Below are 24,437 nucleotides of genomic sequence, written 5' to 3'. Positions count from 1 at the left end.
GCCAGCTCCTTAAGTACTCTGGGATGCAGACCATCAATCCCATCAATTTCCCCAACACAATTTCCTGACTAAATGGTAGACCTAAATATTTCCAAGCTTGATTCATTAGTTGCACTGAATTAAAATTCTCTTCAAATCCTTCTGCGACATTGCCCTGCTCGTCCAGCCTTCTCTCTTCTTCCAATACTCTCTTAATCCTCTCAATCAGGCCTTTTGTGTATACTATCCTCCCTTTTGCCTATAATTCAGATGCCTCTTCATATCTCCATTTATCTTTTTTAAAAACCCTTCTCAAAACCTCAAGCCTTTGGTTAAAACAGCATGGTTTGGCCTTTGTTCCTTTTATCTATTTTATTTTCTCTTTTTCCCCTGCTTTATTTAAAGCTACTATAGAAATGTACATTGTTGCAGTTGTCGAATGTTTTGTTTACTTTGTAATCATTCGTACTAAACTCTTGCACCACCCGACCTTTTAATGAATGTTGTTGATCTATGTGCACCGACATGGATGTTAGCATTCTGTTCCTTCATCGTCGCTGGGTCAAAATCCTGGAACTCCCTAACTGCATTGTGGCAGTACCTTCACAGCACATACTGCAGTAGTTCAAGAAAACAACTCACCACCTTGAGGGCAATTGGGGATGGGCTGCACTCACATCCCGTGAATGAATTATAAAAAAATCACACTGACCTTCCAGTTCATCCTTGGTTCTAAACAATTGCCTACATTGTGTGTTAATGTATCTCATTACTTACTACTATATTCTTTGCAACCAACAAAAAATAAGGAATAGAAAGCAAAATACTCAAGCTGCAACATATAAAAACCTCAGACTACGTCAAGCCAATTGTGGTTGGGGAGGGAAGAGAGAGTCAGTGTTTGGGATCGCAGCCACCTGCAGAGGCTGAAGCTGATGTAAATGATCAGACCAGAGAGCTGCAGTGAGCCCAGGAGAAAGCTGCAATATTAAATGGCGAGGTTTGAAACAACCCAACGCTACTGACCACCTAAAGCTGAGTAACAACATCAAGACCCATATAAAAAATAAAATATATATTTATTTAGGCAGAACGATAGTCATCCTCCCTGGGCTGAGCTGCGGCTTATTTCAAGCCGGCCCCAATCGCACGCGATGCAGAGGCGGTGGTGCCCGGTTCGTGGCAACACCGGGCGGAAGTGCACGAGGGGCGGTCTCGCTGTGGCACCGAGCGGAAGTAGTGGGCGGAGGGCCGGCAGGATGGTGCAGACTCGGAGCAACAGGCGGGCTGTGGAGCGAGAGGTAAACAGCCGAAGCAGCAGGCGGGCTGTTGCCCAAGAGGTAAAGGGCCGCCGGGCCGGGCCGGGCACTCCCCGCCCGCTGTTTGTGAGCTTGGGCCGGTGCAGGGTGACTGGGCCACAAGGGCCGGGCCGGGGGTTTGAAGCGCCGCCCCTCAGGGGCCGAGACACGAGGCCTCCGGGGGGCAAGGGAGCGGCGGTGGGAAGATGGTCCGGTCAGTGACTGAGACCCTGGGAGGGGAGAGGAGAGGCCACGGGGCAACGGCGAGGTTGAGTGACAGAATATGAGCAGGAGAGGCTATGGGGAGGACTGGTGAATTTGGAGGAAAAAGAATGGAAAGATTTGCATTTATATAGCGCCTTTCACGACCCCAGGACGTCCCAAAGCGCTTTACGGACAATGACGTACTTTTGGAGTGTAGTCACTGTTGTAATGGGGGAAATGCGACAGTCAATGTGCGCACAGCAAAATCCCACAAACAGCAATGTGATAATGACAAGATAATCTGTTTTAGTGACGTTGATTGAGGGATAAATATTGACCAGGACACTGGGGAGAACCCCTCTTCCTCCTGTTCTTTTTCCAAATAGTGTCAGGAGGAGAAGGTGCCGCAGGAGTAGGGAGAGAGACTAAAACGTGACTTGTTGATCAGAGCCACACCATCTCTGTGGCAGTTTGGGCAGGAGAGGTGATAGAAGCTATAGCCGACGGTGGGGATTTGATACCAGCCTAGGTGTCACCATTCCTAAGCCATGTTTCAGTCAAAGCCAGGATGTCGGTGCAATCATCCACAATATGGTCAGATGGCAAGTGAACTGATGTCTGTGAGGGATATGTGGAGATGGGGCAGTGATTGATCAGCTGGCAAAGCTCAGGGATGGGCTGAATAAGGAGGTTGCCAAGGTTAGCCCCCAGCTTACATTCTGGGTGGGAAGATCGGAAAGAGAGGAGCTGGAGAATTGAGGAAAGATTGAATAGGCTGGGGTTGTTTTCTTTGGAATAGAGGAGGCTGAGGGGAGACCTTCTTGACATATATAAAATGATGAGGGGCCTAGATAGAGTGGATAGGAAGGACAAATTTCCCTCAGCAGACAGGTCAATAACAAGGGGACACAGATTTAAAGTATTTAGTAGATGGATTAAAGAGGAGTTGAGGAGAACTTTTTTCACCCGGAGGGTGCTGGGGGTCTGGAACTCACTGCCTGAAAGGGTGGAAGAGGTAGAAACCCCCATCACATTTAAAAAGTACTTGGATATGAAGTGGCGAAACATAGAAAATAGGTGCAGGAGCAGGCCATTCGGCCCTTTGATCCTGCACCTCACATTTATCCACATTTTACTTCATCTGCCGTGCATTTGCCCACTCACATAACCTATCCAAGTCACTGCAGCCTCATAGCATCCTCCTCGCAGCTCGCACTGCCACCCAGCTCAGTGTCATCTGCAAACTTGGAGATATTACACTCAATTCCTTTGTCTAAATCATTAATGTATATTGTAAACAGCTGGGGTTCCAGCTCTGAGCCCTGCGGCATCCCACTAGTCACTGCCTGCCATTCTGAAAAGGACCCGTTTATTCCCACTCTTTGCTTCCTGTCTGCCAACGAGTTCTCTATCCACGTCAATGCATTACCCCCAATACCATGTGCCTTAACTTTGCACACTAATCTCTTGTGTGGAACCTTGTCAAAAGCCTTTTGAAAGTCCAAATACACCCCATCCACTAGTTCTCCCTTATCCACTCTACTAGTTCCATCCTCAAAAAAACTCTAGAAGATTTGTCAAGCATGATTTCCCTTTCATAAATCCATGCTGACTTGGATCGATCCTGTCACTGCTTTCCAGTTGCGCTGCTATTACATCTACAAGGCTATGGGCTAAAGGCTGGAAAGTGAAATTAGGCTGGTTAGTTCTTTTTCGACTGGGGCAGACCTGATGGGCCAAATGGCCTCCGTCTGTGCTATAAATTTCTATGATTCTGTGAGGCAGTTGAATTTTTCTCTTCTACAGAGGTGCCTCGATGTGCACTTTAGAGAATGCTGAGAGAAGCACAGAGCATAGCTGTAGGCTCATTCAAAGATGGTAGATGCATAATACCCTTGGGGGGCTGGTGGGGAGGAGAGAGAGAATGAAAGCTGAGTGACAGGCAGCGAAGGACACAGGAAAGAGGGGCCTGAGAGCACAAAAAACAGTGATAGAAATAACAGGCTCAGATCCACAACAGCAACCAAAATACGCACGTGAGCGGACATAGAATTCAGGTTAAATAGGCATGGTAGATACTGAAAGAGACTTATCCTGGACGCAGAGAACCATCCCCGCTACTCCAGGTGTCTTGTATTGGGCAGATCAACAATTATTACACTTGGTACCTAACGTTACGATAATTGTTACAGTATCTGATTACCCAATTGTCAATCCACAGGTGCAAAACCATGCGAGATCAACAATCCCACCACACACAAAACCAATTCACAAAGCCAGGATCACAAATTTTATCAGAAATGACCCTTTTATTAATGAGTCTCCCTCTTTATTGGGCAAAGACACTGATTGTTGGTCTGTTCTGAGTTTTCAGTTGTTTACTGGGTAAAAGGTATCAATACCTAGTCTGTGCTGAGTCTCCAATGGTTTAATGGATAAAGGCTGTTCTGTGCAGATTCCCTGATGGTTTACTGGATAAATATTAACTTGCTAGTTACTTAGATGAACGGGTTGATATTCAGTCAGTTATCTCTTTTGTTTCTGAGAGGAAAGACCTGTTAGTTTCTGCTCTCAGCATCTCATCAACTAAGCGTCTGTCAGTTTCCTGATAAATACTCTGGCTCTTACAAACTAACAATAGAAATTTTGGGTCTTAAACAGTTTAAAGAGTAAGACTCGCTGTATTCAGCCCCAACAATTATGTGCAAAAATGGTGTCTCTGGCAAGGTGCAAAAATGTTTGTAATAAAGGAAAATTCCAGAAAAAGAGCCAATGAAGATTATTACTGAAGCTTACCTAGAAGCTACTGCACAAGATAAAAGTTCACAGGGTTGGGGGTAATATATTAGCATGGATAGAGGATTGGCTAACTAACAAAACAGAGAGTCGGGATAAATGGTTCATTCTCTGGTTGGCAACCAGTAACTAGTAGGATGCCGCAGGAATCAGTGCTGGGACCCCAACTATTTACAATCTATATTAACGACTTGGAAGAAGGGACTGAGTGTAGCATAGCCAAGTTTGCTGACGATACAAAGATGGGAGGAAAAGCAATGTGTGAGGAAGACACACAAAATCTGCAAAAGGACATAGACAGGCTAAGTGAGTGGGCAAAAATTTGGCAGATGGAGTATAATGTTGGAAAGTGTGAGGCACTTTGGCAGAAAAAATCAACGAGCAAGTTAATATTTAAATGGAGAAAGATTGCAAAGTGCTGCAGTACAACAGGACTTGGGGGTACTTGTGCATGAAACACAAAAGGATAGTATGCAGGTACAGCAAGTGATCAGGAAAGCCAATGGTAACTTGGCCTTTATTGCAAAGGGGATGGAGTATAAAAGCAGGGAAGTCTTACTACAGCTATATAAGGTATTGGTGAGACCACACCTGGAATACTGCGTGCAGTTTTGGTTTCCATATTTACGAAAGGATATACTTGCTTTGGAGGCAGTTCAGAGAAGGTTCACTAGGTTGATTCTGGGGATGAGGGGGTTGACTTATGAGGAAAGGTTGAGTAGGTTGGGCCTCTACTCATTGGAATTCAGAAGCATGAGAGGTGATCTTATCGAAACGTATAAGATTATGAGGAGGCTTGACAAGGTGGATGCGGAGAGGATGTTTCCACTGATGGGGGAGACTAGAACTAGAGGGCATGATCATAGAATAAGAGGCTGCCCATTTAAAACTGAGATGAGGAGAAATTTCTTCTCTGAGGGTTGCAAATCTGTGGAATTCGCTGTCTCAGAGAGCTGTGGAAGCTGGGACATTGAATAAATTTATGACAGAAATAGACAGTTTCTTAAACGATATGGGGTTATGGGGAGTGGGTAGGGAAGTGGAGCTGAGTCCATGATCAGACCAGCCATGATCTTATTGAATGGCGGAGCAGGCTCGAGGGGCCATACAGCCTTCTCCTGTTCCTAGTTCTTATGTTCTTATAATCAATTATCTACCATCCTCACTGTAAAATCAAAAATATACTTGTGTCTTTATCTTTTTTTAAGGAGGCAGTATCTAGAATAAGAACACCCATTCGGGAAAGAAAGACCAGGAGCAGCAGATTTGAAACTCCGTCAGAAACCATTACTGAATCTCAACATGAAGGGCAAGACATTGTTGAAGAGCCACAAATCGTTCAGGCAGAACTGCAGCCCTGTCCAAAGCAGCCAACAGAATCGAGTGACAAATTGGAATTAAATGACCAGTGCTCAGAGAGCACCATCATAGAAAATAATGCAGAAAAAGAGAAGGAAAAGCTGACTGAGATGGAAACTCATGAAATTAAGCTGATTGAAATAAGTGACATAGATGAAGAGGTAAAAGATGGTCAACTAAAGGGTAAAGGGGAGGATTTAGATCACAAAGCCCTAAGTGAGACTCTACCTGTTATCGATTTACGACTCAGCAGTGATGAAGACAAAGATGCCTTGGATAATAGCGACGGCGATGTGTTGGAAGAGTCCAGCATAAATGTTACATCTGGACCCGCTGTTTTATCCGAACCCGCTGCCATTCCTCCCATTACAACAGAGAGCCCTTTGGCAGAGGGTAGTGACCTGTTTGTGATTGACACACAACCTGGAATAGATCAAGGTGCAAAATATTACTTGGACTCGAGTGAAAAGGAGGATAGTGGTGAAAGTGGAGAAGAAGCTGGTGACATAGACGATGAGTCAGACGAAGAGGAAAAAGATGATTTTATCGATGAAGAAGAAGATGATGAAGATATTTTGAAAACCAAACCTAGCTTGTAAGTAAAGAAATAGTTTAAATACTGGCGTTTACAAAGCACTTTATCAAAGCACTTCAGTCAATGAATTACTTTTGGAGTGCAGTGGCAGTAGTTAAGTAGAAACATAGGAAGATAGGAACAGGAGTAGCCCATTTAGCCCTTCAAGCCTATACCACCATTCAATCAGACCATGGTTGATCTGCGACCTAATCCCATATAACCGCCTGTGTCCATTTCCTTTAATACCTTTGGTTAACAAAAATCTATCAATCTCAGATTTAAAATTAACAATTGACCCAGCGTCGATTGCCGTTTGTGGAAGACAGTTCCAAACTTTGTGAGTAGAAGTGTTTCCTAATTTCACGACTGAAATTTTTCACTTATGCCCCTGGTCCTAGAATCCCCAACCAGCGGAAATAGTTTCTATCTACGCTGTCTGTTCCCCTTAATATCTTGAAAACTTCAATCAGATCACCCTTTAACCTTCTAAATTCTGCAGAATATGACCCTAATTTGTGTAATCTCTCCTCATAATTTATCCCTCGCAGTCTGGGTATCATTCTGGTACATCTACGCTGCAATCCCTCCAAGGCCAATATATCCTTCCTACAGTGTGGTGCCCAGAACTGCTCACAGTGCTCCAGGTGTAGCCTAACCAGGGCTTTGTATTGCTGTAGCATAACTTCTACTCTCTTGTATTCTAGTCCTCTAGATATAAAAGCCAGCATTCCATTAGCCTTTTTGATTATTTTCTGCGCCTGTTCATGACATTTTGATGATCTACGTACCTAGACCCCCAAGTCTCTGGACATCCACTGTTTTTAGCTTTTCGCCATTTAGGAAGTATGCTGTTCTATCCTTTTTAGGTCCAAAGTGGATAACCTCACATTTGCCTACATTGAAGCCCATTTGCCACAGTTTTGCCCATTCAATTAATCTACCAATATCCCTTTGAAATGTTATGCTTTCATCTACACTGCCTACAATGCTGCCTATCTTGGTGTCATCGGCAGATTTGGATCTCTGGCTTTCTATCCCATCATCTAAGTAGGCAAGCAGTAAATCTGTGTATATAAAGTTTTGAGAGTGCCCAAAACATTTCCAGACACCACACTTGGTATAAAACACCAACAAATCACAACTCAACAATCTTTTTTTAAAAAAAGTAAATAGAAAACAGAAGGGTCTGTATTTAGCGGCCCCGACAGCTGCGTGCGCGCCCATAAGGGCCGCATAAGTGCTAGGTTTTCGCGCGCAAAGCGCATCCGCAAAAACACAAAACTTGCGATCTGGCAAGAATCTTATGCCCAGCGAATGCCTGTGAAATTCTGTCCGTGGTAAGGCCTGCTTTTATCAGTGCAAGCGTTTAAATAAACTGAATTTAAAAAAAAATTCAATCATTTAAACATTTTAAAACCTGTACAATAAGGTACAGTTATTTTTACGCCCTTTTAAACATTTAAATTTATTTTTCAAAAAATAAAATTTTTGTTTTAAATATTTAATTAAATGGCATTTTAATTCATTTTAAATTTGTAATGGTTTTCTATTTATTTGATGTGTACATGTATTTTTGCGGGTATTCGCATTCATACTTATGGAGATTCCCTTTCTTCATTCGTTGGGCCAGCCCACGTGATCACAGGGACGCCTGCGAACTGCCTACACCCCTGGACTACGTGGGCCTCTACACGCTTGTACACTGGGAGGCCCAGGATCACGAGTCTCCGTACCCACCAGACCACCAAGTACGCAGGAATTTTATTTGCAGATTGGAGGCATTTCTCCCACGGGAAATCTCCGACTGCAAATTCAGGGCCAAAGTGACTGGGTATTTCCTGGGGTTTTTTCCTGACCTTGAGGCGACCTAGAGGAGTTAGTCAGATAACAAGGAGACAAGACAAGCCAAGTAATTGCCAGTAGTCAAATCGGCAACAATGACGATATTTAGCCTAATTAGGCCACATGAAGGTCCATGAAGATGGGAAGCTTGGATAGTGAATCATATAGGAGGCAATTTGGCCCATTGTGTCTGCCGGCCGACAAAGAGCTATCCAGGCTAATCCCACTTTCCAGCTCTTGGTCCGTAGCCTTGCAGGTTACGGCACTTCAAGTGCATATCCAGTGCTTTTTAAATGTGATGAGGGTTTCTACCTCTACCACCCTTTCAGGCAGTGAGTTCCAGACCCCCACCACCCTCTGGGTGAAGAAATTTGGCCTCAAATCCCCTCTAAACCTTCTACTAATTACTTTAAATTTATGCCCCTGGTTATTGACTTCTTTGCTAAGGGAAATAGGTCCTTCCTATCCACTCTATCTAGGCCTCTCATAATTTTATACACCTCAATTAAATCTCCCCTCAGCCTCCTCTGCTCCAAAGAAAATAACCCCAGCCTATCCAATCTTTCCTCATAGCTAAAATTCTCCAGTTCTGGCAACATCCTCGTAAATCTCCTCTGTACCGTCTCTCGTGCAGTCACATCTTTCCTATAATGTGGTGACCAGAACCATATGCAGTAATCTAGTTGTGGTCTAATTAGTGTTTCATACAGTTCAAGCATAACCTCCCTGCTCTTATGTTTTAAGCCTCGATTAATAAAGGTAGAGATTTCCTTTACATCTACCATAAAACAACCAGCGGGAATAACATTGGAAAAAACTTAAAAGTTTACATTGCTAGATGTTGAGTAGTGTATTGCCAGCAAAATAACATTTAAACTATGAATGTCACCTTTGTGTTCAACATGGCCAAAACCTGAACTCTCAGGCCTCGAAATAGATCTGTTCACTGAAACTAAACAGAATTTTTTTTTAAACTAACGGTCATGTATTATTTCAGATGAAACCTTTCAGTGAAAAATTGTATGTGATCTACTTTACAAGAAATCAAAGAAGATTAAAATAATTCAGGAAGCAGAATAAAAAATAAGCTAGCTGACATCCGCTAGAATGGCAGCAGGAATGCTTCAAGTGGCCTTATTGTTCACCGGTTAGCACACAGAGGTCGGACAGGGGATCCGCTTCCCTTCCCTATTCAGTGATCCTTGCTGAAAGTGAACGTGAATGGACATTGGGTGAGGAAAGGATTGAGTTTGGCTGTGATTTAGACCCCCCCCGGCAGCAACACCATTGTCGAATAGCTTATCACCGCTCACAGTCACGGGCTCGCAGATGTGCAATGGGTATTTGGGTGAGGTACCAAAGAGCGCCTGACACTGTATAATCACACTGCTGGAAAGACTCACGGAGTTCACGGCTAGAAAACTGCTGAAAAATGAGGAAAATAATTGCTCACTATCTTTTCAGTGTCCAATAAATAACTGGATTGCCAAAAACATAATCTGATCTTTAATATTAACCTATACCGTCGAGCACTAAGAGTTTAAGATCTGTATCTGTGTTGGAATGTTTTAAAGTTCACAACTGAAGTTGTATTGAGTAACTTAGTAATGTCCATTAATGGAAATAATATTTTTTTTATATATTCCAGAATAGACTTGTCAAGCAGCATTGATCCTGGGCTAAATCTCAAGGAACTAGGTGGCCTGTACATAAGTTTTGATGCTGACAAACAGGGTCCCGATTCAAAAGCCTTTAAAAAACTAAAGGAGAAAAAGAAAAAGGATGACGAGGTAAGAGGCTTTAGTGTATTCTGACCTGTTTCCCGTCCCTGGTTTACTGCCAACCCACTGTCGTCACTGGGGCATCAGCAGGTCAGGAATATGATTTTTTAATTTTTGTTGTGTCGTACTGTGAACAAGCAGAAGCAGTGCAATTTCGGACACTTTTTTTTTTCCAAGCTGGGTTTGTGTCTGGAGGGAATATTTTGGGCTGTGTAACACAATTATGAAGTACTGATGGTTTCAGGTCTGTCACTGGTGTTGGGAGTAATTTGAAGCGTCGAACTATGGTTATCGCACAGGAAGTATAAATTTATTGGTTGAAATGCAATTTTTCTCCATTTATGGAAGCTGGGCTAAAGACATTCAACCAGGAAGAGGTGAGTGCGAAGTTTTGGGCAACAAGACATCCAAAACTTTGAGAATTACTTTGAACACAACACAGAAACAGGCCATTCAGCCCAACTAGTCCATGTCAGTGTTTATGCTCTACACGAGCCTCCTCCCACCCTACTTTACCTAACCCGATCAGCGTATCCTTCTATTCCTTTCTCCCTCAAGTGTTTAAATGCGTCTATGTTACTCCTTGTGGTAGTAAGTTCCACACTCTAACCACTCTGGGTAAAGAAGTTTCTCCTGAATTCCCTGTTGGATTTATTAGTGACTATCTTATATTTATGGCTCCTAGAGGAAGCAGAAGTTGAAAGTAGGTTGGTAATTGCCAAGGATCGGATGGATCAAATGTGGGATTTGTAAGGAGTGGGGTGACGATGGTGGTCATGATGATGGAAGCAGGGAGCAGTGACTGAGACAGCACAATTTCTGAGGATGGTGACAATATGCCTGAGCCGGGTATAAATGGAAATGAAAGATTTGAAGACCTTCAGCTGTTTTTATTGTATTAGGAAACACTCGCAGTCAAAACTTCTTGTGTATTACTGACAATCTCCTCCAAAAAAGAAGGCCTAATTATCACTGCTCAGGTGGTGGGCGTTAGTGTCCTCGTCCAGGCCAACATCCCCAGCATTGAAGCACTGACCACACTTGATCAGCTCCGCTGGGCAGGCCACATAGTTCGCATGCCAGATACGAGACTCCCAAAGCAAGCGCTCTATTCGGAACTCGTCCACGGCAAACGAGCCAAGGGTGGGCAGCGGAAATGTTACAAGGACACCCTCAAAGTCTCCTTGATAAAATGCAACATCCCCACTGACACCTGGGAGTCCCTGGCCAAAGACCACCCTAAGTGGAGGAAGTGTATCCGGGAGGGCGCTGAGCTCCTCGAGTCTCGTTGCCGAGTGCAGGCAGCGGAAGGCGCGTGCGGCAACCAAATTCCCTGCCCACCCTTTCCTTCGCCACTGTCTGTCCCACCTGTGACAGAGACTGTGGTTCTCGTATTGGACTGTACAGCCATCTAAAAACTCATGCTAAGAGTGGAAGCATGTCTTCCTCGATTCTGAGGGATTGCCTATGATGATGGATGTTTAGCACTCTGTTCGACAAACACGCCAAACTGGCACCAGTGGTATGTGACCTTTAGCTCTTTCAGTTTACTTGTTATATTTACCCTTTTGATATTTTGTTACCAGCCCAGTGAACTGAATTAATTTTAACGGTAGTGTAAGGGTCATTTTATATATAGTTGATCTAGATTGATCCCTGGGATGAGAGGATTGTCCAGTGAGGAGAGATTGAGTAGATTGGGCCTCTAGTCTCTGGAGTTTAGAAGAATGAGAGGTGATCTCCGTGAAACATATAAGATTCTGAGTGGTAGATACTGAGAGGTTGTTTCCCCTGGCTGGAGGGGGCATAGTCTCAGGATAAGGGGTTGGCCATTTAAGACTGAGATGTGGAATTTCTTCACTCAAAGGCTTGTGAATCTTTGGAATTCTCTACCCCAGAGGACTGTGGATGCTGAGTCTTTGAGTATATTCAAAGCTGAGATCGATAGAATTTTGGGCACTAGGGGAATCGAGGGATATGGGGATTGGGCAGGAAAGTGGAATTGAGGTTAAAGATCAGCCATAATCTTACTGAATGGCGGAGCGTGCTCCAAGGGCCATGTGGCCTACTCCTGCTCCTAATTCTTATGTTCTTGTATTCAAATGGAGGCATAGGTTGGGCATAGTAACAATAAATCCAGTGCACAGAGATACAGTGGCACCACGAGTGATTGGCTGAAACCAATATATCATTAAGAGGGTTCAGTTAGAGCGCTCGCCCCTGATCACCGTTGGGTGACTTCTGTTAGAAAATGTGCGTGTGTGGTCAGGATTGGGCTCAGTTGTTATCTGCTGCCACCACCCCACCCCCGACCCCGCAATGACTGAATATCCTGCTAACACTGTGTCTAGGGTCATGTGAAGAATGACCAGTTGGACAAAGTACAAGGATGACCCATGTCTGTGGAACTATACTGAAGAGTCTGTCCAGGTCCTTCAAAAGCGGAGAGGGAACAATGTTCTTTTTAATGTTTGGTACCTGAATGAACTGGGCATTAAGATATGTGGTAAAGATCATGGGGCCGAAATTCAGCCTCCTGAAAAGGCCTCTTACCAGCGACGAGCAGCGGAGTCGAGTGGCCACCGATTTGCGGTCGAATGGTCGCCAGCGAAATTCACCTCGGGAGTTTTGCCGGTGGTCCCCACTTCCGCCCCACTGCTGCCAACCCCTCCTAAGTGCATAATCAAAGCGCGCATTGCCGATCTAAATTCACCTGCAAAAATGTTCATCCTGTTGTGTGGTGCCCCCGACAACTTTTTCTGTCGGTGCACTGTGTTTTCAGTGAGTGCGGCATGGCTGTGTGGCACTCATTCAAGGGGAGGGCACACTGTTGTGGCCGCCATGTTTTTTTTTGGCGGCCAACTGCCAGGTCTTGGGTGCCAGGCCACTGGCCTGGCTGAAACCCCCCCCCTCTGCTGGCCCAGTGGACCGAAGTTTTAAAATGGCGAAGGCTCTCCCCTTTAAGTGAAGGGGAGAGACGTGGTGATGCACCCGTGTCATGACGTCATCAGCGCCAGGCTGATGACTGACAGCGGCGGAGACTCTGTCCCGCCTGCAGTTCTGCCCCTCTATCATGCTCACCGCCGCACTTCCGCCCCCATTAATGACCGGCTTCTGGCCCGCTCCAAATAAAATTGCCAAAGAGCTGAATTTCACGCAGGAGGCCATCTCATCCACAGCAGCGGAAAAAACACTTCAACGATCCGTTTTGGGCGGGCCTGAATTTCTACCTCCATAACTAGGTATCGGATGGAGGAGCAGTCAGATGCCTGGTAATGATTACTTCTTATGTTTGTTATTCGAATAGATAACAGGAGTTTCTGAATGAAAAATTGTAATTTGACATTTCTTTTCCTTAGCTCTTGGCAAATAGCATCCTGACACCAGAATTTGAAAAACAGGAATGTGTTCCTCCTTTAAAAGAGTCTGTTCGTCAACTGAAGAAAAAACGCAGGGTAAGTATGGTGACTATGGCATTACAGTGATTTCTATGTAGCCGTTGCTTGTGCTCTCTAACTGTCAGATAATAGCATTATATTTAGAAAACAAAATTAAATTTTTAATTAAAACACCCATTTCTGTGTATCGTTATGCCTTTAACAATATCCTGTGTTCAGTCTTTATTTTGAACTCCTGCACATTTAGGAAGAGCGAGCAAAGACAACGGGGGATGGTTGGTACAATATGAAAGCACCTGATCTAACAGATGAGTTGAAGAATGATCTGCGGGCACTGAAGATGAGGGCTGCTATCAACCCCAAGCGCTTCTACAAAAAGAATGACCGCGACGGTTTCCCAAAGTATTTCCAGGTATGTGGCAACACACGATCTGTGCTGTATAACGTGATTGGTTTTGGGCTTTGAGTTTTATTCAGTGCAGCCAGTTTGTAATATATAGCTGTAAATAAAGTTCTTGCAGGTATATAAAGCTGCTCAGGCTTCTAAAATATTGGACAGGCATTGTGGGGACTCCTTAACTACATACTACAGGCCTGGTATTGATCTATCCATCCTCACCGTTTGAGAAGACAGTATAGAGGGGGAGGTGCAGGTAGTTTCGGAGAAATGATCTCATAATCTATGCCTAACCTACCTGGAAGCGTGAAACGCAGAGATGGATAGCTGGAAGCATGATGCCAGGCACGCGACTGAGCCTAAGATTGCCGACAAGTGCATGCATTATGCTGGGCACTGAAGTAGAGTGTCCCATACTGTTGCGAAGCAAGTGGTTGCACAGAAAATGATGGCTCTAATTTGGACACAATGTAAGAAATTAAAAGACGTTTTTCAAAGTATTTTGTGCTGCGCTATCTTGGGGTAAATGCACCTCAATCGAATAGAACTGTAGGCACCAGGGAGGTCCTGGCTTTGATCCCCAGTGTGCTAAATTAGATCATTTTATCCAGCTCCAGCAGCAGTGCTACAATTGGCCTCCGCTTTCCTAGACTAGACCGGGGCGGGGGGGCAAAGCCAGCCTTGGTTTCCTGCTCCTGGCAGCTGGCCAGTAACTATTCTGGAAAGTACGAGTGTGTGGATACCAAGCAAGGGCAGAATTAGCAGTGATATTCTACATTCTTTATCTGGCCGCCTTTGAAAAGATGCAGAGGTCTCTGTCTTAATTACTTCCTGTGGCAGAGTATTTCATGCTCCAACAATTCTGTGTAAAGAAATTTCTTCTAACCCCTCTCATTCTCTTACTGGCTATTTTAAGTTAAAGACCCCTCATCACCTACTTCCTCAAACAGAGGAAATAGTTATTCTCTATTCACCCTATCAAAACCCTTCATTGCTTTACTTCTATAAACGCTCCAGTATGATTATCACCCACATTAACCCCAACCCGCCGTTTCTGACTGTTTTCTATCCATGCTGTTACATGCATCATCTCAGGTTATTCCTTTGCTTTTTTTACCCATGATAGAAGTGGCCGGGAACAAAAATTAGGTTGATCAAAAGAAATTGTATTTTAGGAAAAACATTACACTAATAAATTCAATCTGGTGTGTTGATGCATTACATTACAGGGCACCTAACATGTTTTTAAATGATATTGATCCATGCGAAGATATATTTGCTCCAGCAGTGTAACTTTTAAAAATGTATCTTTTCTGATTACTGCAGTATATTATTACTCATCAATCTTTCTTTGTAGGTTGGTAAAGTGCTGGACAATCCAGTAGACTTCTACCACTCTCGTGTTCCCAAGAAACAAAGAAAGCGGACAATGGTCGAGGAGCTTCTGGCAGATGCAGAATTTCGACGGTATGCCCTTTTGTTCACATAGGAACTGGAGTAGTCCATTCAGCCCCTCCAGCCTGTTATACCATTCAATTTGATCATGGCTAATCTGTACTTCATCTCCATCTACCTTCCATTTCCCGTACCTAACAAAAATCTATCGATCACCGTCTTGAAAATTTCAATTGATCCAACATCCATAGCCTTTTGGAGGAGAGAGTTCCAGATTTCCGCTACCCTTTGTGTGAAAAACGCTTCCTTATTTCACTCCTAAATGGCCTAGCTCTAAGATTATGCCCTCTTGCTCTGGATTTCTACCACCAACGGAAATAGTTTCTACACTATTGAAACCCTTAATCATTTTAAAAACCTCAATTAGATTACCTCTCGCCCTTCTGATAAAGGGTCATTGACCTGAAATGTTAACTGTGTTTCTCTCTCCAGAAATGCTCCCTGACCTCCTGAGTATTTCCAGATTTTTTTGTTTTCATTACCCATTACCCCTCGCCCCTCTAAATTCAAGTGAACGCCAAGTTTATGCAACCTGTCCTCATAATTTTACCCTATTTGCCAGAGTGAATCTGGGCAGTACCACTTCCAAGGCCAATATATCTTTCCTGAGGTGCGATGCCCAGAACTGAACGCAGTACTTCCTCGCTTTTGGATTCCAATCCCCTCGAGATAGAAGCCAACATTCAATTAGTCTTTTTGGACACCTAAATCACTTTGGTCTGCCGCAGCTCCTAATCTTTCACTATTAAGTAAATATTCCAATTTGTCTTTCTTGGATCCAAAGTGGATGACCTCACACTTCCCCACATTGAACTCCATCTTCCATAGTTTTCCCACTTACTTAGTCTGTCTATATGTCTTTATAACTTCCTGCTCCCATCCACACAACTTACTGTGCCTTCGAACTTCGTGTCATCAGCAAACTTAGAAGTATAAATCTGTATTCATCCAAGTCATTAATATATATGGTAAAAAGCAGTGTCCCAGTACAGATCCCTGGGGAGCACCACTTGTTGCATCCCACCAATCGAAGAACAAACGCTTTATCTCTACTCTCTGTCTCCTCATCATCATCGGCAGTCCCTCAAAGCGAGGATGAGGTGCTTCCACGGCAAAAAGGGATGCGTTCACAGGTGTTTCAATGTTCCAGATCCCCAACTAATATTCCAGATCCTGAACTACATCCTGAAGGGTGGAAGATAGCTGTGCATGGATTTTTTTAACGTGTGGTGGCCGTTGCACATCAGACACCACACGGGCTTGACAGAGCTTTTCCAGTGGCAAGGGTTAACCAGGACGACTGGAGACCAGCTCTGTTCTCTAAAGTGTGTTAAAGTACTCCTAAAGTGCGCTGAAATCACTGGTCTGTTGAAAAAGGCAAAATTCTCGCCAGAGATGGCAATATGTCTGTGAGCAGCATTCTTCGGGGCCTTCATCTCAGTAATCAACCTTCTCTGAACAGCCTCCAATGCAAGTATATCCCTCCTTAAATACGGAGACCAAAACTGTACGCAGTACTCTAGGTCTGGCCTCACCAACGCCCTGTACCCGGATGGCAGGACTGACATAAGAGGAAAGACTGGATCCATTAGGCTTATACTCACTGGAATTTAGAAGAATGAGTGGGGATCTCATAGAAATGTATAATATTCTGACTGGACAGATTAGATGCAGGAAGAATGTTCCCGATGTTAGGGAAGCCCAGAACCAGGGGTCACAGTCTTAGGATAAGGGGTAAGCCATCTAGGACCGAGATGAAGAGAAACTTCTTCACTCAGAGAGTGGTGAACCTGTGGAATTCTCTGCCACAGAAAGTTGTTGAGGCCAGTTCGTTGGACTTTTCAAAAGGGAGTTAGATGTGGCCCTTATGGCTAAAGGGATCAGGGGGTATGGAGAGAAGGCTGGGGTGGGGTACTGAAGTTGAATGATCAGCCATGATCATATTGAATGGCGGTGCAGGCTCAAAGGGCCGAATGGCCTGCTCCTGCACCTATTTTCTATGTTTCTATGTACAGTTGTAGCAGGAGGGAAACGGGCTAATGCTTTTAGCTTAATAGGCAGAATCTTACCTGCCTATTAAGATTCTGCCTATTAAGATTCTGTCTCCTACCAACCAACTAATTAACAACTATGTCACACGGTTATCTCCAATTCCATGTGCTCTCATTTTTGCCAATAATGTTTTGTGTGGAACCTTATCAACTGCCTTCTGGAAGTTCATATAATCAACAGCCATTGACAATCCCCTATTCACCATGCTGGTGTCATCCTAAAAATAAAATCAACCAGATTAGTCAGAAATGTCATCAAATTTTGAAAATAATTTTGGATGCAAGAATGAATAATGCATGTCCCTTCTCTGTACTTAGCAGTTTATGCTTTTTTGATGTGCCTCCCCTCCTCAGATTATTTCCTTTCTCTCCTGAAGGTATTAATAAGAACATATGAATTAGGAGCAGGAGTAGTCCATTCGGCCCCTCAAGCCTGCTCTGCCATTCACTAAGATCATGGCTGATCTTCTACCTCAGCTCCACTTTCCTGCACTGTCCCCATATCCCTTGATTCCCTTAATATTCAAAAATCTATCGGTTTCTGTCTTGAATATACTCAACGACTGAGCATCCACAGCCCTCTTGGGTAGAGCATTCCAAAGAATCATCCTCTGAGTGAAGAAGTTTCTCCTCATTTCAGTCCTAAATGGCTGGCACCTTATTCTGAGACTGTGACCCCTGGTTCTAGACTCCCCAGCCAGGGGAAACATCCTCCCTGCATCTACCCTGTCAAGCCCTGTAAGAATTTAGTATGTTTCAATGAGATCACCTCTCATTCTTCTAAATGCTAGAGAATATAGGCCTAGTTTACTCAATCTCTCCTCATAGGACAATCCCCCCATCCCAGGAATCAGTCTGGTGAACCTTTGTTGCACTCACTCTGTGGCACTCACTCTGTGGCAAATATATCCTTCCTTAGGTAAGGAGACCAAAACTGCAGGTGCGCTCTCACCAGAGCCCTATATAATTGCAGTAAGACGTCTTTACTCTTATACTCAAATCCTCTTGTAATAAAGGCCAACATAGCATTTTCTTTCTCAATTGCTTGCTGTACCTGCATGTTAACTTTCGGTGATTCGTGTAGAAGGACACCCAGATCCCTCTGAACACCCAACAAATCCCAATTTCTCACCATTTAAAAAAAAATGCTCTCTTTCTATTTTTCCTACCAAAGTGGATAACTTCACATTTCTCCACATTATATTCAATTTGCCATGTTCTTGCCCACTCACTTAGCCTGTTTATAACCCCTCGAAATCTTTTTGCATCTTTCGCAACTTACATTCCCACCTAGCTTTGTATTATCAGCAAACTTGGATATATTACATTTGGTCCCCTCATCCAAATCATTGATACAGATTGTGAATAGCTGGGGCCCCAGCACTGATCCTTGCGGTACCCCACTAGTTAAAGCCTGCCAACCCGTTTATGACCCGTTTATTCCTACTCTCTGTTTTCTGTCCATTAGCCAATTTTCAATCCATGCTAGTATATTACCCCCAATCCCATGAGCCCTAATTTTGTTTAATAACCTCTTGTAATCTTATCCTTATCGAATGCCTTCTGAAAATCCAAATACACCACATGGTTCCCCCTTATCCATTCTGCGAGTTACAATCTCAAAAAACTCATCAGATTTGTGAAACACAATTTCCCTTTCATAAATCTGTGTTGACTCTGCCCAATCCTATTATTCTCGAAGTGCCCTATTACCATGTCTTTAATAATAGATTCTAGCATTTTCCCTACTACTGATGTCAGGCTAACTGGTGTGTAGTAAATAGCGGGGTTACATTTGCTACCTCCCAATTTTCAGGAGCCTTTCTCGAATCTGGAGAATTTTGGAAGATGACAACCAATGCATCCACTATTTCTAGAGCCACCTTTTTCAAAACCCTAGGATGTGGGCCATCAGGTCCAGGGGATTTATTTGTTTTCAGTCCCATTAATTCCTCCAGTACTATTTTTGGGGGGAGATGGTGGGGGGATTTCATGGGTGTCAACGGCCCTCGTAGCATGCCATTTTTAAGTGAGATCTTTGAGAGTGAGTTTTGGCAAGCTAGTCAACTATGAAGGCTGCCACAGCCAAACCCAATCCTGTCCATGCTCCCAGTGACGCACTAGCTTGCAATCAGCAGTGGGAACCCAGGCGATTTTTTTTTTTAAGCGTCACGTTAAAACTGAGATTTTAATTTACTGATTTGACTTTCATAGGGACTGTAAATAATGCTTTAATAACGCTAAGTAGTTAGGGGACAGGTTTACAAATAGATGAGGCAAGATTTTTAATCACAGCTAATGTATTATAAGTAAAGATGATTGCAAAGTGTGTGTGTTTTTTTTTCCAGGTATAACAAGAAAAAGTACCAGCAGATCATAGCAGAAAAGGCAGCTCTTGCTGCAGGCAAAAAGATTCACAAGAAGAAGAAATTTCGAAAGTAAAGCCTGAAGCAAAACTGAACAAATGCCTCATTCTGGATATACTTTCCCCATATTCACAGCAATTGTATTTAAAATGTTATAAAACTGACAATTGCACCAACATCTCTGTCTTCCCCCATGCATAAATTCAAATGAGCATATTTGTCTAAACCCAATTTCTGAGATAAAAGAACTGTTCAGCTGTGCTGAGATATGTATCATGGAAGATTTTCCAGCCTCAGTAACCCAAGGCACAGTGTCGAAATAGATGAAGGAATTTCAGAAAGTCTATTTAGACAATTCGATTTTTAATCAAATCATATAGTTATTTATGAGTTTGTAAAAGTGACTAACCTTCATGTATGTGTGTTCAGTAGATATTGAATGCAGACTTCTTTACAACATTTATATACTGAGGTCCTGATAACTTTGTCTGTGTAACAGGCAATTACGGTTTTTGAGCGAAGAAAGAATGCCTTTTTGTAATCGGCCTGATTTGGAAATTGTCTATTAAACTACATGCATACTCTGAGATTCATAAAGATGAAACTTGTAGTTTTTGAGGTTGTAATGGAAAATGCTTTCTAATTTGTGTACACAAATTATGTCTAGTGTAACTAATTGATAGTATGCCTACTAGAAGAAATAATGTACCCAAAAGATTTCATCATAGGGGTGCTTAATTTTTCTGAGACATCAATAAAAAGGTTTATATTTTCTCCTCTCGCACGTCTATTGGGCTGTTATACAAGCAAAATAAAACTGTCTCAATGTTCTCATTGCAGTAGAAACCTCTTTGTTCTATTTGAGAAATAAAGAATGGTTACAGCACAGAAGGAGGCCATTCGGCCCATGCCGGCTCTTTGCAAGAACACTTCAGCTAGTCCCACTCCCCCACCCTTTCCCCGTAGCGCTTCAAAACATTTTCCTTCAGGTACTTACTCAATTCCCTTTTGGAATCCACGATTGAATCTGCGTCCACCACCTTTTCAGGCAATACATTCCATTGTAGGGCTGGAGTTGATTATAGAGATGGGGAGGGGACGAGGCCAGGGTGGGATAGTGCCTTGTTATATCTCTCAGAAGCGAATCAGTCTTCAGAATCCAGCCAGGACCAAATCGTCCAGAATCAATGGACATAGAAACAGTCCGGTTTTTAACACTGGTGGGTGATCGCAACACTAGATTTACACCGGGTGGGGGTGCAAGTTAAAGATTGACTTCCAAATACAAATGAATTAAAAATTAAAATGAAATGGTGCATTTTGGAAGGAAGAATGAGGAGCTGCAGCATAAACTAAATGCTACAGTTTTAAAAAGGGTGCAGGAACAGAGAGAATTAGGGTTTCAAATACATAAATCTGTTGATATAAAGATGTTGATAAAGCTGTTAATGCATATTGGGACCAGGGCTTTATATATAGAGGCATGGAGTACAAAAGCAAGGAGGTTATGCTAAACCTTCATAAATCACTGGTTAAACCTCAGGTGAATCTTTGTGTCCAATTCAGGGCAGCACACTTTAGGAAGGAGATCAAGGCCTTGGAGAGGGTGCAGAGGAGATTTGACAGAATGGCCTCTTTCTGTGCTGTATTCCATGTTTGCTATGAAAACAAATGACCGGGAGGAAGGGATGAGGCAGATAAAATGAGACATTAGCAATTCTTTTATTGTTGATTTCATAACATTTAATTTGCAAAATTCTCCAACTAATAGTTTTATGGTTACCATTTGTTCGTGTCGATCACACATGGCGTTGCTCACTGGGAGTCATCAGGTACATCAGGGTTAGAAAACGGGGCGGGGGGGGGGGGTGGTAATATTCGAGCAGATGGAATTCAGTCCCCAACTTAGACATGTTCTGTATTTTGATATAATATTCAGTTTTTATTTACCTTTAACTAGTATCAAATCATAGTGTAACTATTTGTACTGCACTTTTTTTGACAGACATGCATCTGTCAAGCCCTGTCCCGTCCGTCTCTTCCCTCCGCCCCCCCCCCCCCCCCACCTTTCCCGGCCCCAAATCATTCCGTCTACATGGTGCCTAGAAGCAGGACTTAAGGCTCTGATTCTCTTCACCTGCTCTGGCCTTGGCCCTATTTCCCCCCCCCCCCCCCCTCCCATGACTCTCTTTCTCCCCCCCTTCCCCGACTCTCCTCCAGCCGCCCTGGGACCAAGATCGGCGGCAGCAAGCAGAACCGGTGGGGGGCCGAGAGAGATTATAGGGGAGAGAGAGAAAGAGGCTGGGGGGAGAGAAGCTGGGGGAGAGAGAGAGATGGGTGGGGGAGGGGGGGAACTCACAGAAGACGATCAAAATAGCTGAGTGGTCTACATTTGTAGTATAGCATGCGTGTTTTTATTTCATTTATAAGCTGCAGCACATACAGATTAAATATATGTGTTCTCGGGTCCGTGCAGATTTATTTTTAATGTGCCATGGCAGAGTTAAACTTTTTAAAAGTTTTGTTTTAAAAAAACACATAGGACGCTCGAGTTTAAACGCGAGTTCAGGGTACGTTTGATGGCAACTGCAATCCGTAAATGTTCACAGTCGGCGCCGAGATGGCTCAAAGTGCCCGGTCCCCGGGCTTCGGTCGGTTTAAAAGCCGAGCTCGCTTTCACTTCCACGCCGCTGGGCTGGGCCGGGCCGGGCCGGGCAATCTTTTGAATTTAGGAGAAACTGAAGACATTTTGAAGTAAAACTAAAGTAAAAGGAACGACTCCGCCGGGACTCGAACCCGGAACCTTTGAATGTCTCACGCCGCTAGAAGTCCAATGCGCTATCCATTGCGCCACGGAGCCACCTGTTGGAGCTGCTCTGGAGCTCTACATGACACCAAGTGGCTGGGAAGTTTTGCTGCTGGATTCACAGCGCGATGTTGCAACAAATTGCAGCAGTCCCACTGTATCCACCTTCTCGGCGCAATCATCAGACACAGGTCGTTGTTTTCTTTTTTAAGTTTAAAAAGTTGCTTCCATTTCTTTCTGTGGCATTTATCTCTAGATTTTACAGGAAATTGAGTTCATACAGGACAACTTTGCAGCATCCCTTAATTTCAATTAAAGGGCTATTATCTTGAAACAGTCGAAAACTGACCACCCTGAGAGCAGCAGCAATGAGGTGGGCAGTGGATTGCCCACCAGGCTCAAGAAGAAATAGCTTCGGTGGACACTGATTGCGCCTCAAAGTTTACATTCCAGCAGGAGAAAAAGTTAACTTGAGTCACTGTGTTGTTTTGTCTTCAGAAAGAATACATGTTCCTCAATAGGGAATGTGATCTACAGTGTTTTTCTCCACCTGCTACCTAGTCTAATCTCACTCTCGTTCCTCACTCCTCATCTACATTCCCACATTACAACAATGACTACACTTCATTGGCTGTAAAGCGCTTTGAGATGTCCAGTGGTCTTGAAAGGCGCTATATCAATGCAAGTCTTCTTTCTTATTTAATATGTTTTCTTTTGCAAGCAGCTAAGTGATTCTCTTTTAAAGAATTTATGGACTGCACTTGATGTGTGGCAAAGAATTTTATAATCTAACTGTCCAAGGTGCAAAGATTTTTTTTCTAATCTTTTGTGATTATCATAACTTTGCTCCTTTTGTTACTGTTTGGCTGATCAATGGAAAAAATCTCTCCTTATTTAACTTATTATAATCCTTCGGTAATCCTCTATCAAGTCACCCCTTAATCATCTGAGATCGAGTGAAAAATACTAACTTCTCAAGTCTCTCTTCATAACTGTAACCCCTTGTTGTATATAAATACAGTCTGACTGGATACTGTGAGCTCAAAGTAAAGTGTGACCGTAGTCTTTTATTGCAGGTCTCCAGAGTTCCTCTCCAGCCTGTGAGGCCTCCTTAAGTACCTGTACTCACAAGGGATTGTGGGATCCTTTGGGACTCCAGCGGATGAGCCCTCTGGTGGCTGTACAAGGTATATACAAGTTTACATACATAACAACACTTCCCCCCCCCCCCCCCACAAAAAGTCCAGTGCAACTATTTACAAGGTGAGTCGATCTGGGGCCTTTCTTTCCCTGGTTGATCGTCTCGGTGCAAATGCTGGTTTTGGTGAATTATTTGTGGGCCCTCGCTGGGCTGCTGTGCAGCTGGAATGGCTGGGCTGCCTGGTGTGGTGAGTCCTGCTGGGCTGCTCGGGTGATGGATTCTGTTTCGTGGCCAACCACGGTGTCAGTTGCCACTGGTGTGTATGTTGGGGGGGTCAAAGAAGGTAGGGTCCAAAGTTGGTTGCTCAGGATAGTCTGTGAATCTGAGTTTGAATTGGTCCAAGTGTTTCTGGTGAATGAGTCCATTTGAAACTTTGACCCGAAACACCCTGCTCCCCTCTTTGGCCACAATAGTGCCGGGAAGCCACTTGGGACCTTGTCCATAATTCAATACAAGTACAGGATCATTGACTTCAATTTCACGTGACACATTAGCACTATCATGATATGTACTTTGTTGAAGCCGCCTGCTCTCTACCTGTTCATGTAGATCAGGGTGAACTAACGAGAGCCTTGTCTTAAGTGCCCTTTTCATGAGCAGCTCAGCAGGTGGAATCCCAGTGAGCAAGTGGGGTCTCGTGCGGTAGCTAAGCAGAACTCGGGATAGGCGAGTCTGCAGTGAGCCTTCAGTTACCCTCTTCAAGCCCTGCTTGATAGTTTGCATTGTTCTCTCTGCCTGACCATTGGATGCTGGTTTAATCGGGGCAGATGTAACATGTTTGATCTCGTTACGGGTCATGAACTCTTTGAACTCGGCACTGGTAAAACATGGTCTGCTGTCGTTCACAAGGACATCAGGTAGTCTGTGAGTGGCAAACATGGCCCGCAGGCTTTCAGTGGTGGCAGTGGACGTGCTTACCGACATTAT

General features: G+C 43.8%; 1 protein-coding gene and 1 non-coding gene across 3 annotated transcripts; one reads left to right on the top strand and one right to left on the bottom strand.

The window, feature by feature from the left end:
* Positions 1-916: 916 nt before the first annotated feature.
* On the top strand, positions 917-20,333 carry dnttip2 (deoxynucleotidyltransferase, terminal, interacting protein 2). Of its 2 annotated transcripts, none has more exons than XM_070886016.1 (7): positions 917-1,280; positions 5,486-6,231; positions 9,704-9,845; positions 13,196-13,291; positions 13,482-13,646; positions 14,989-15,098; positions 19,486-20,333. In XM_070886016.1, exons 1-7 carry the CDS (start codon positions 1,134-1,136, stop codon positions 19,577-19,579), a joined length of 1,500 nt encoding a protein of 499 aa, XP_070742117.1. In that variant the 5' UTR covers positions 917-1,133; the 3' UTR covers positions 19,580-20,333. The 2 variants fall into 2 exon arrangements, with proteins under 2 accessions (XP_070742117.1, XP_070742116.1); XM_070886015.1 differs by having other exon boundaries at positions 918-1,319.
* Positions 20,334-22,278: 1,945 nt separating this feature from the next.
* On the bottom strand, positions 22,279-22,363 carry trnar-ucu (transfer RNA arginine (anticodon UCU)). The gene is given in 2 exon segments: positions 22,279-22,314; positions 22,327-22,363. It is a non-coding gene; the product is annotated as a tRNA-Arg (tRNA).
* Between the last annotated feature and the right edge of the window lie 2,074 nt (positions 22,364-24,437).

The sequence above is a fragment of the Pristiophorus japonicus genome, chromosome 8 (genome assembly GCF_044704955.1).
Source record: "Pristiophorus japonicus isolate sPriJap1 chromosome 8, sPriJap1.hap1, whole genome shotgun sequence".
Classification (NCBI taxonomy): Eukaryota; Metazoa; Chordata; class Chondrichthyes; family Pristiophoridae; genus Pristiophorus; species Pristiophorus japonicus.
Note: the sequence above shows the minus strand (reverse complement) of the source record. Positions and strands in the feature narration are given on the sequence as shown.

Bases quoted from the DNA above. Each gene is read 5' to 3' on its own strand.
- dnttip2 (XM_070886015.1), top strand. From the start codon at position 1,134: ATGCAGAGGCGGTGGTGCCCGGTTCGTGGCAACACCGGGCGGAAGTGC. The intron at 13,292-13,481 runs GTAAGTATGGTG...CTGCACATTTAG, and splicing joins AACTGAAGAAAAAACGCAGG to GAAGAGCGAGCAAAGACAAC. The intron at 13,647-14,988 runs GTATGTGGCAAC...CTTTCTTTGTAG, and splicing joins GTTTCCCAAAGTATTTCCAG to GTTGGTAAAGTGCTGGACAA.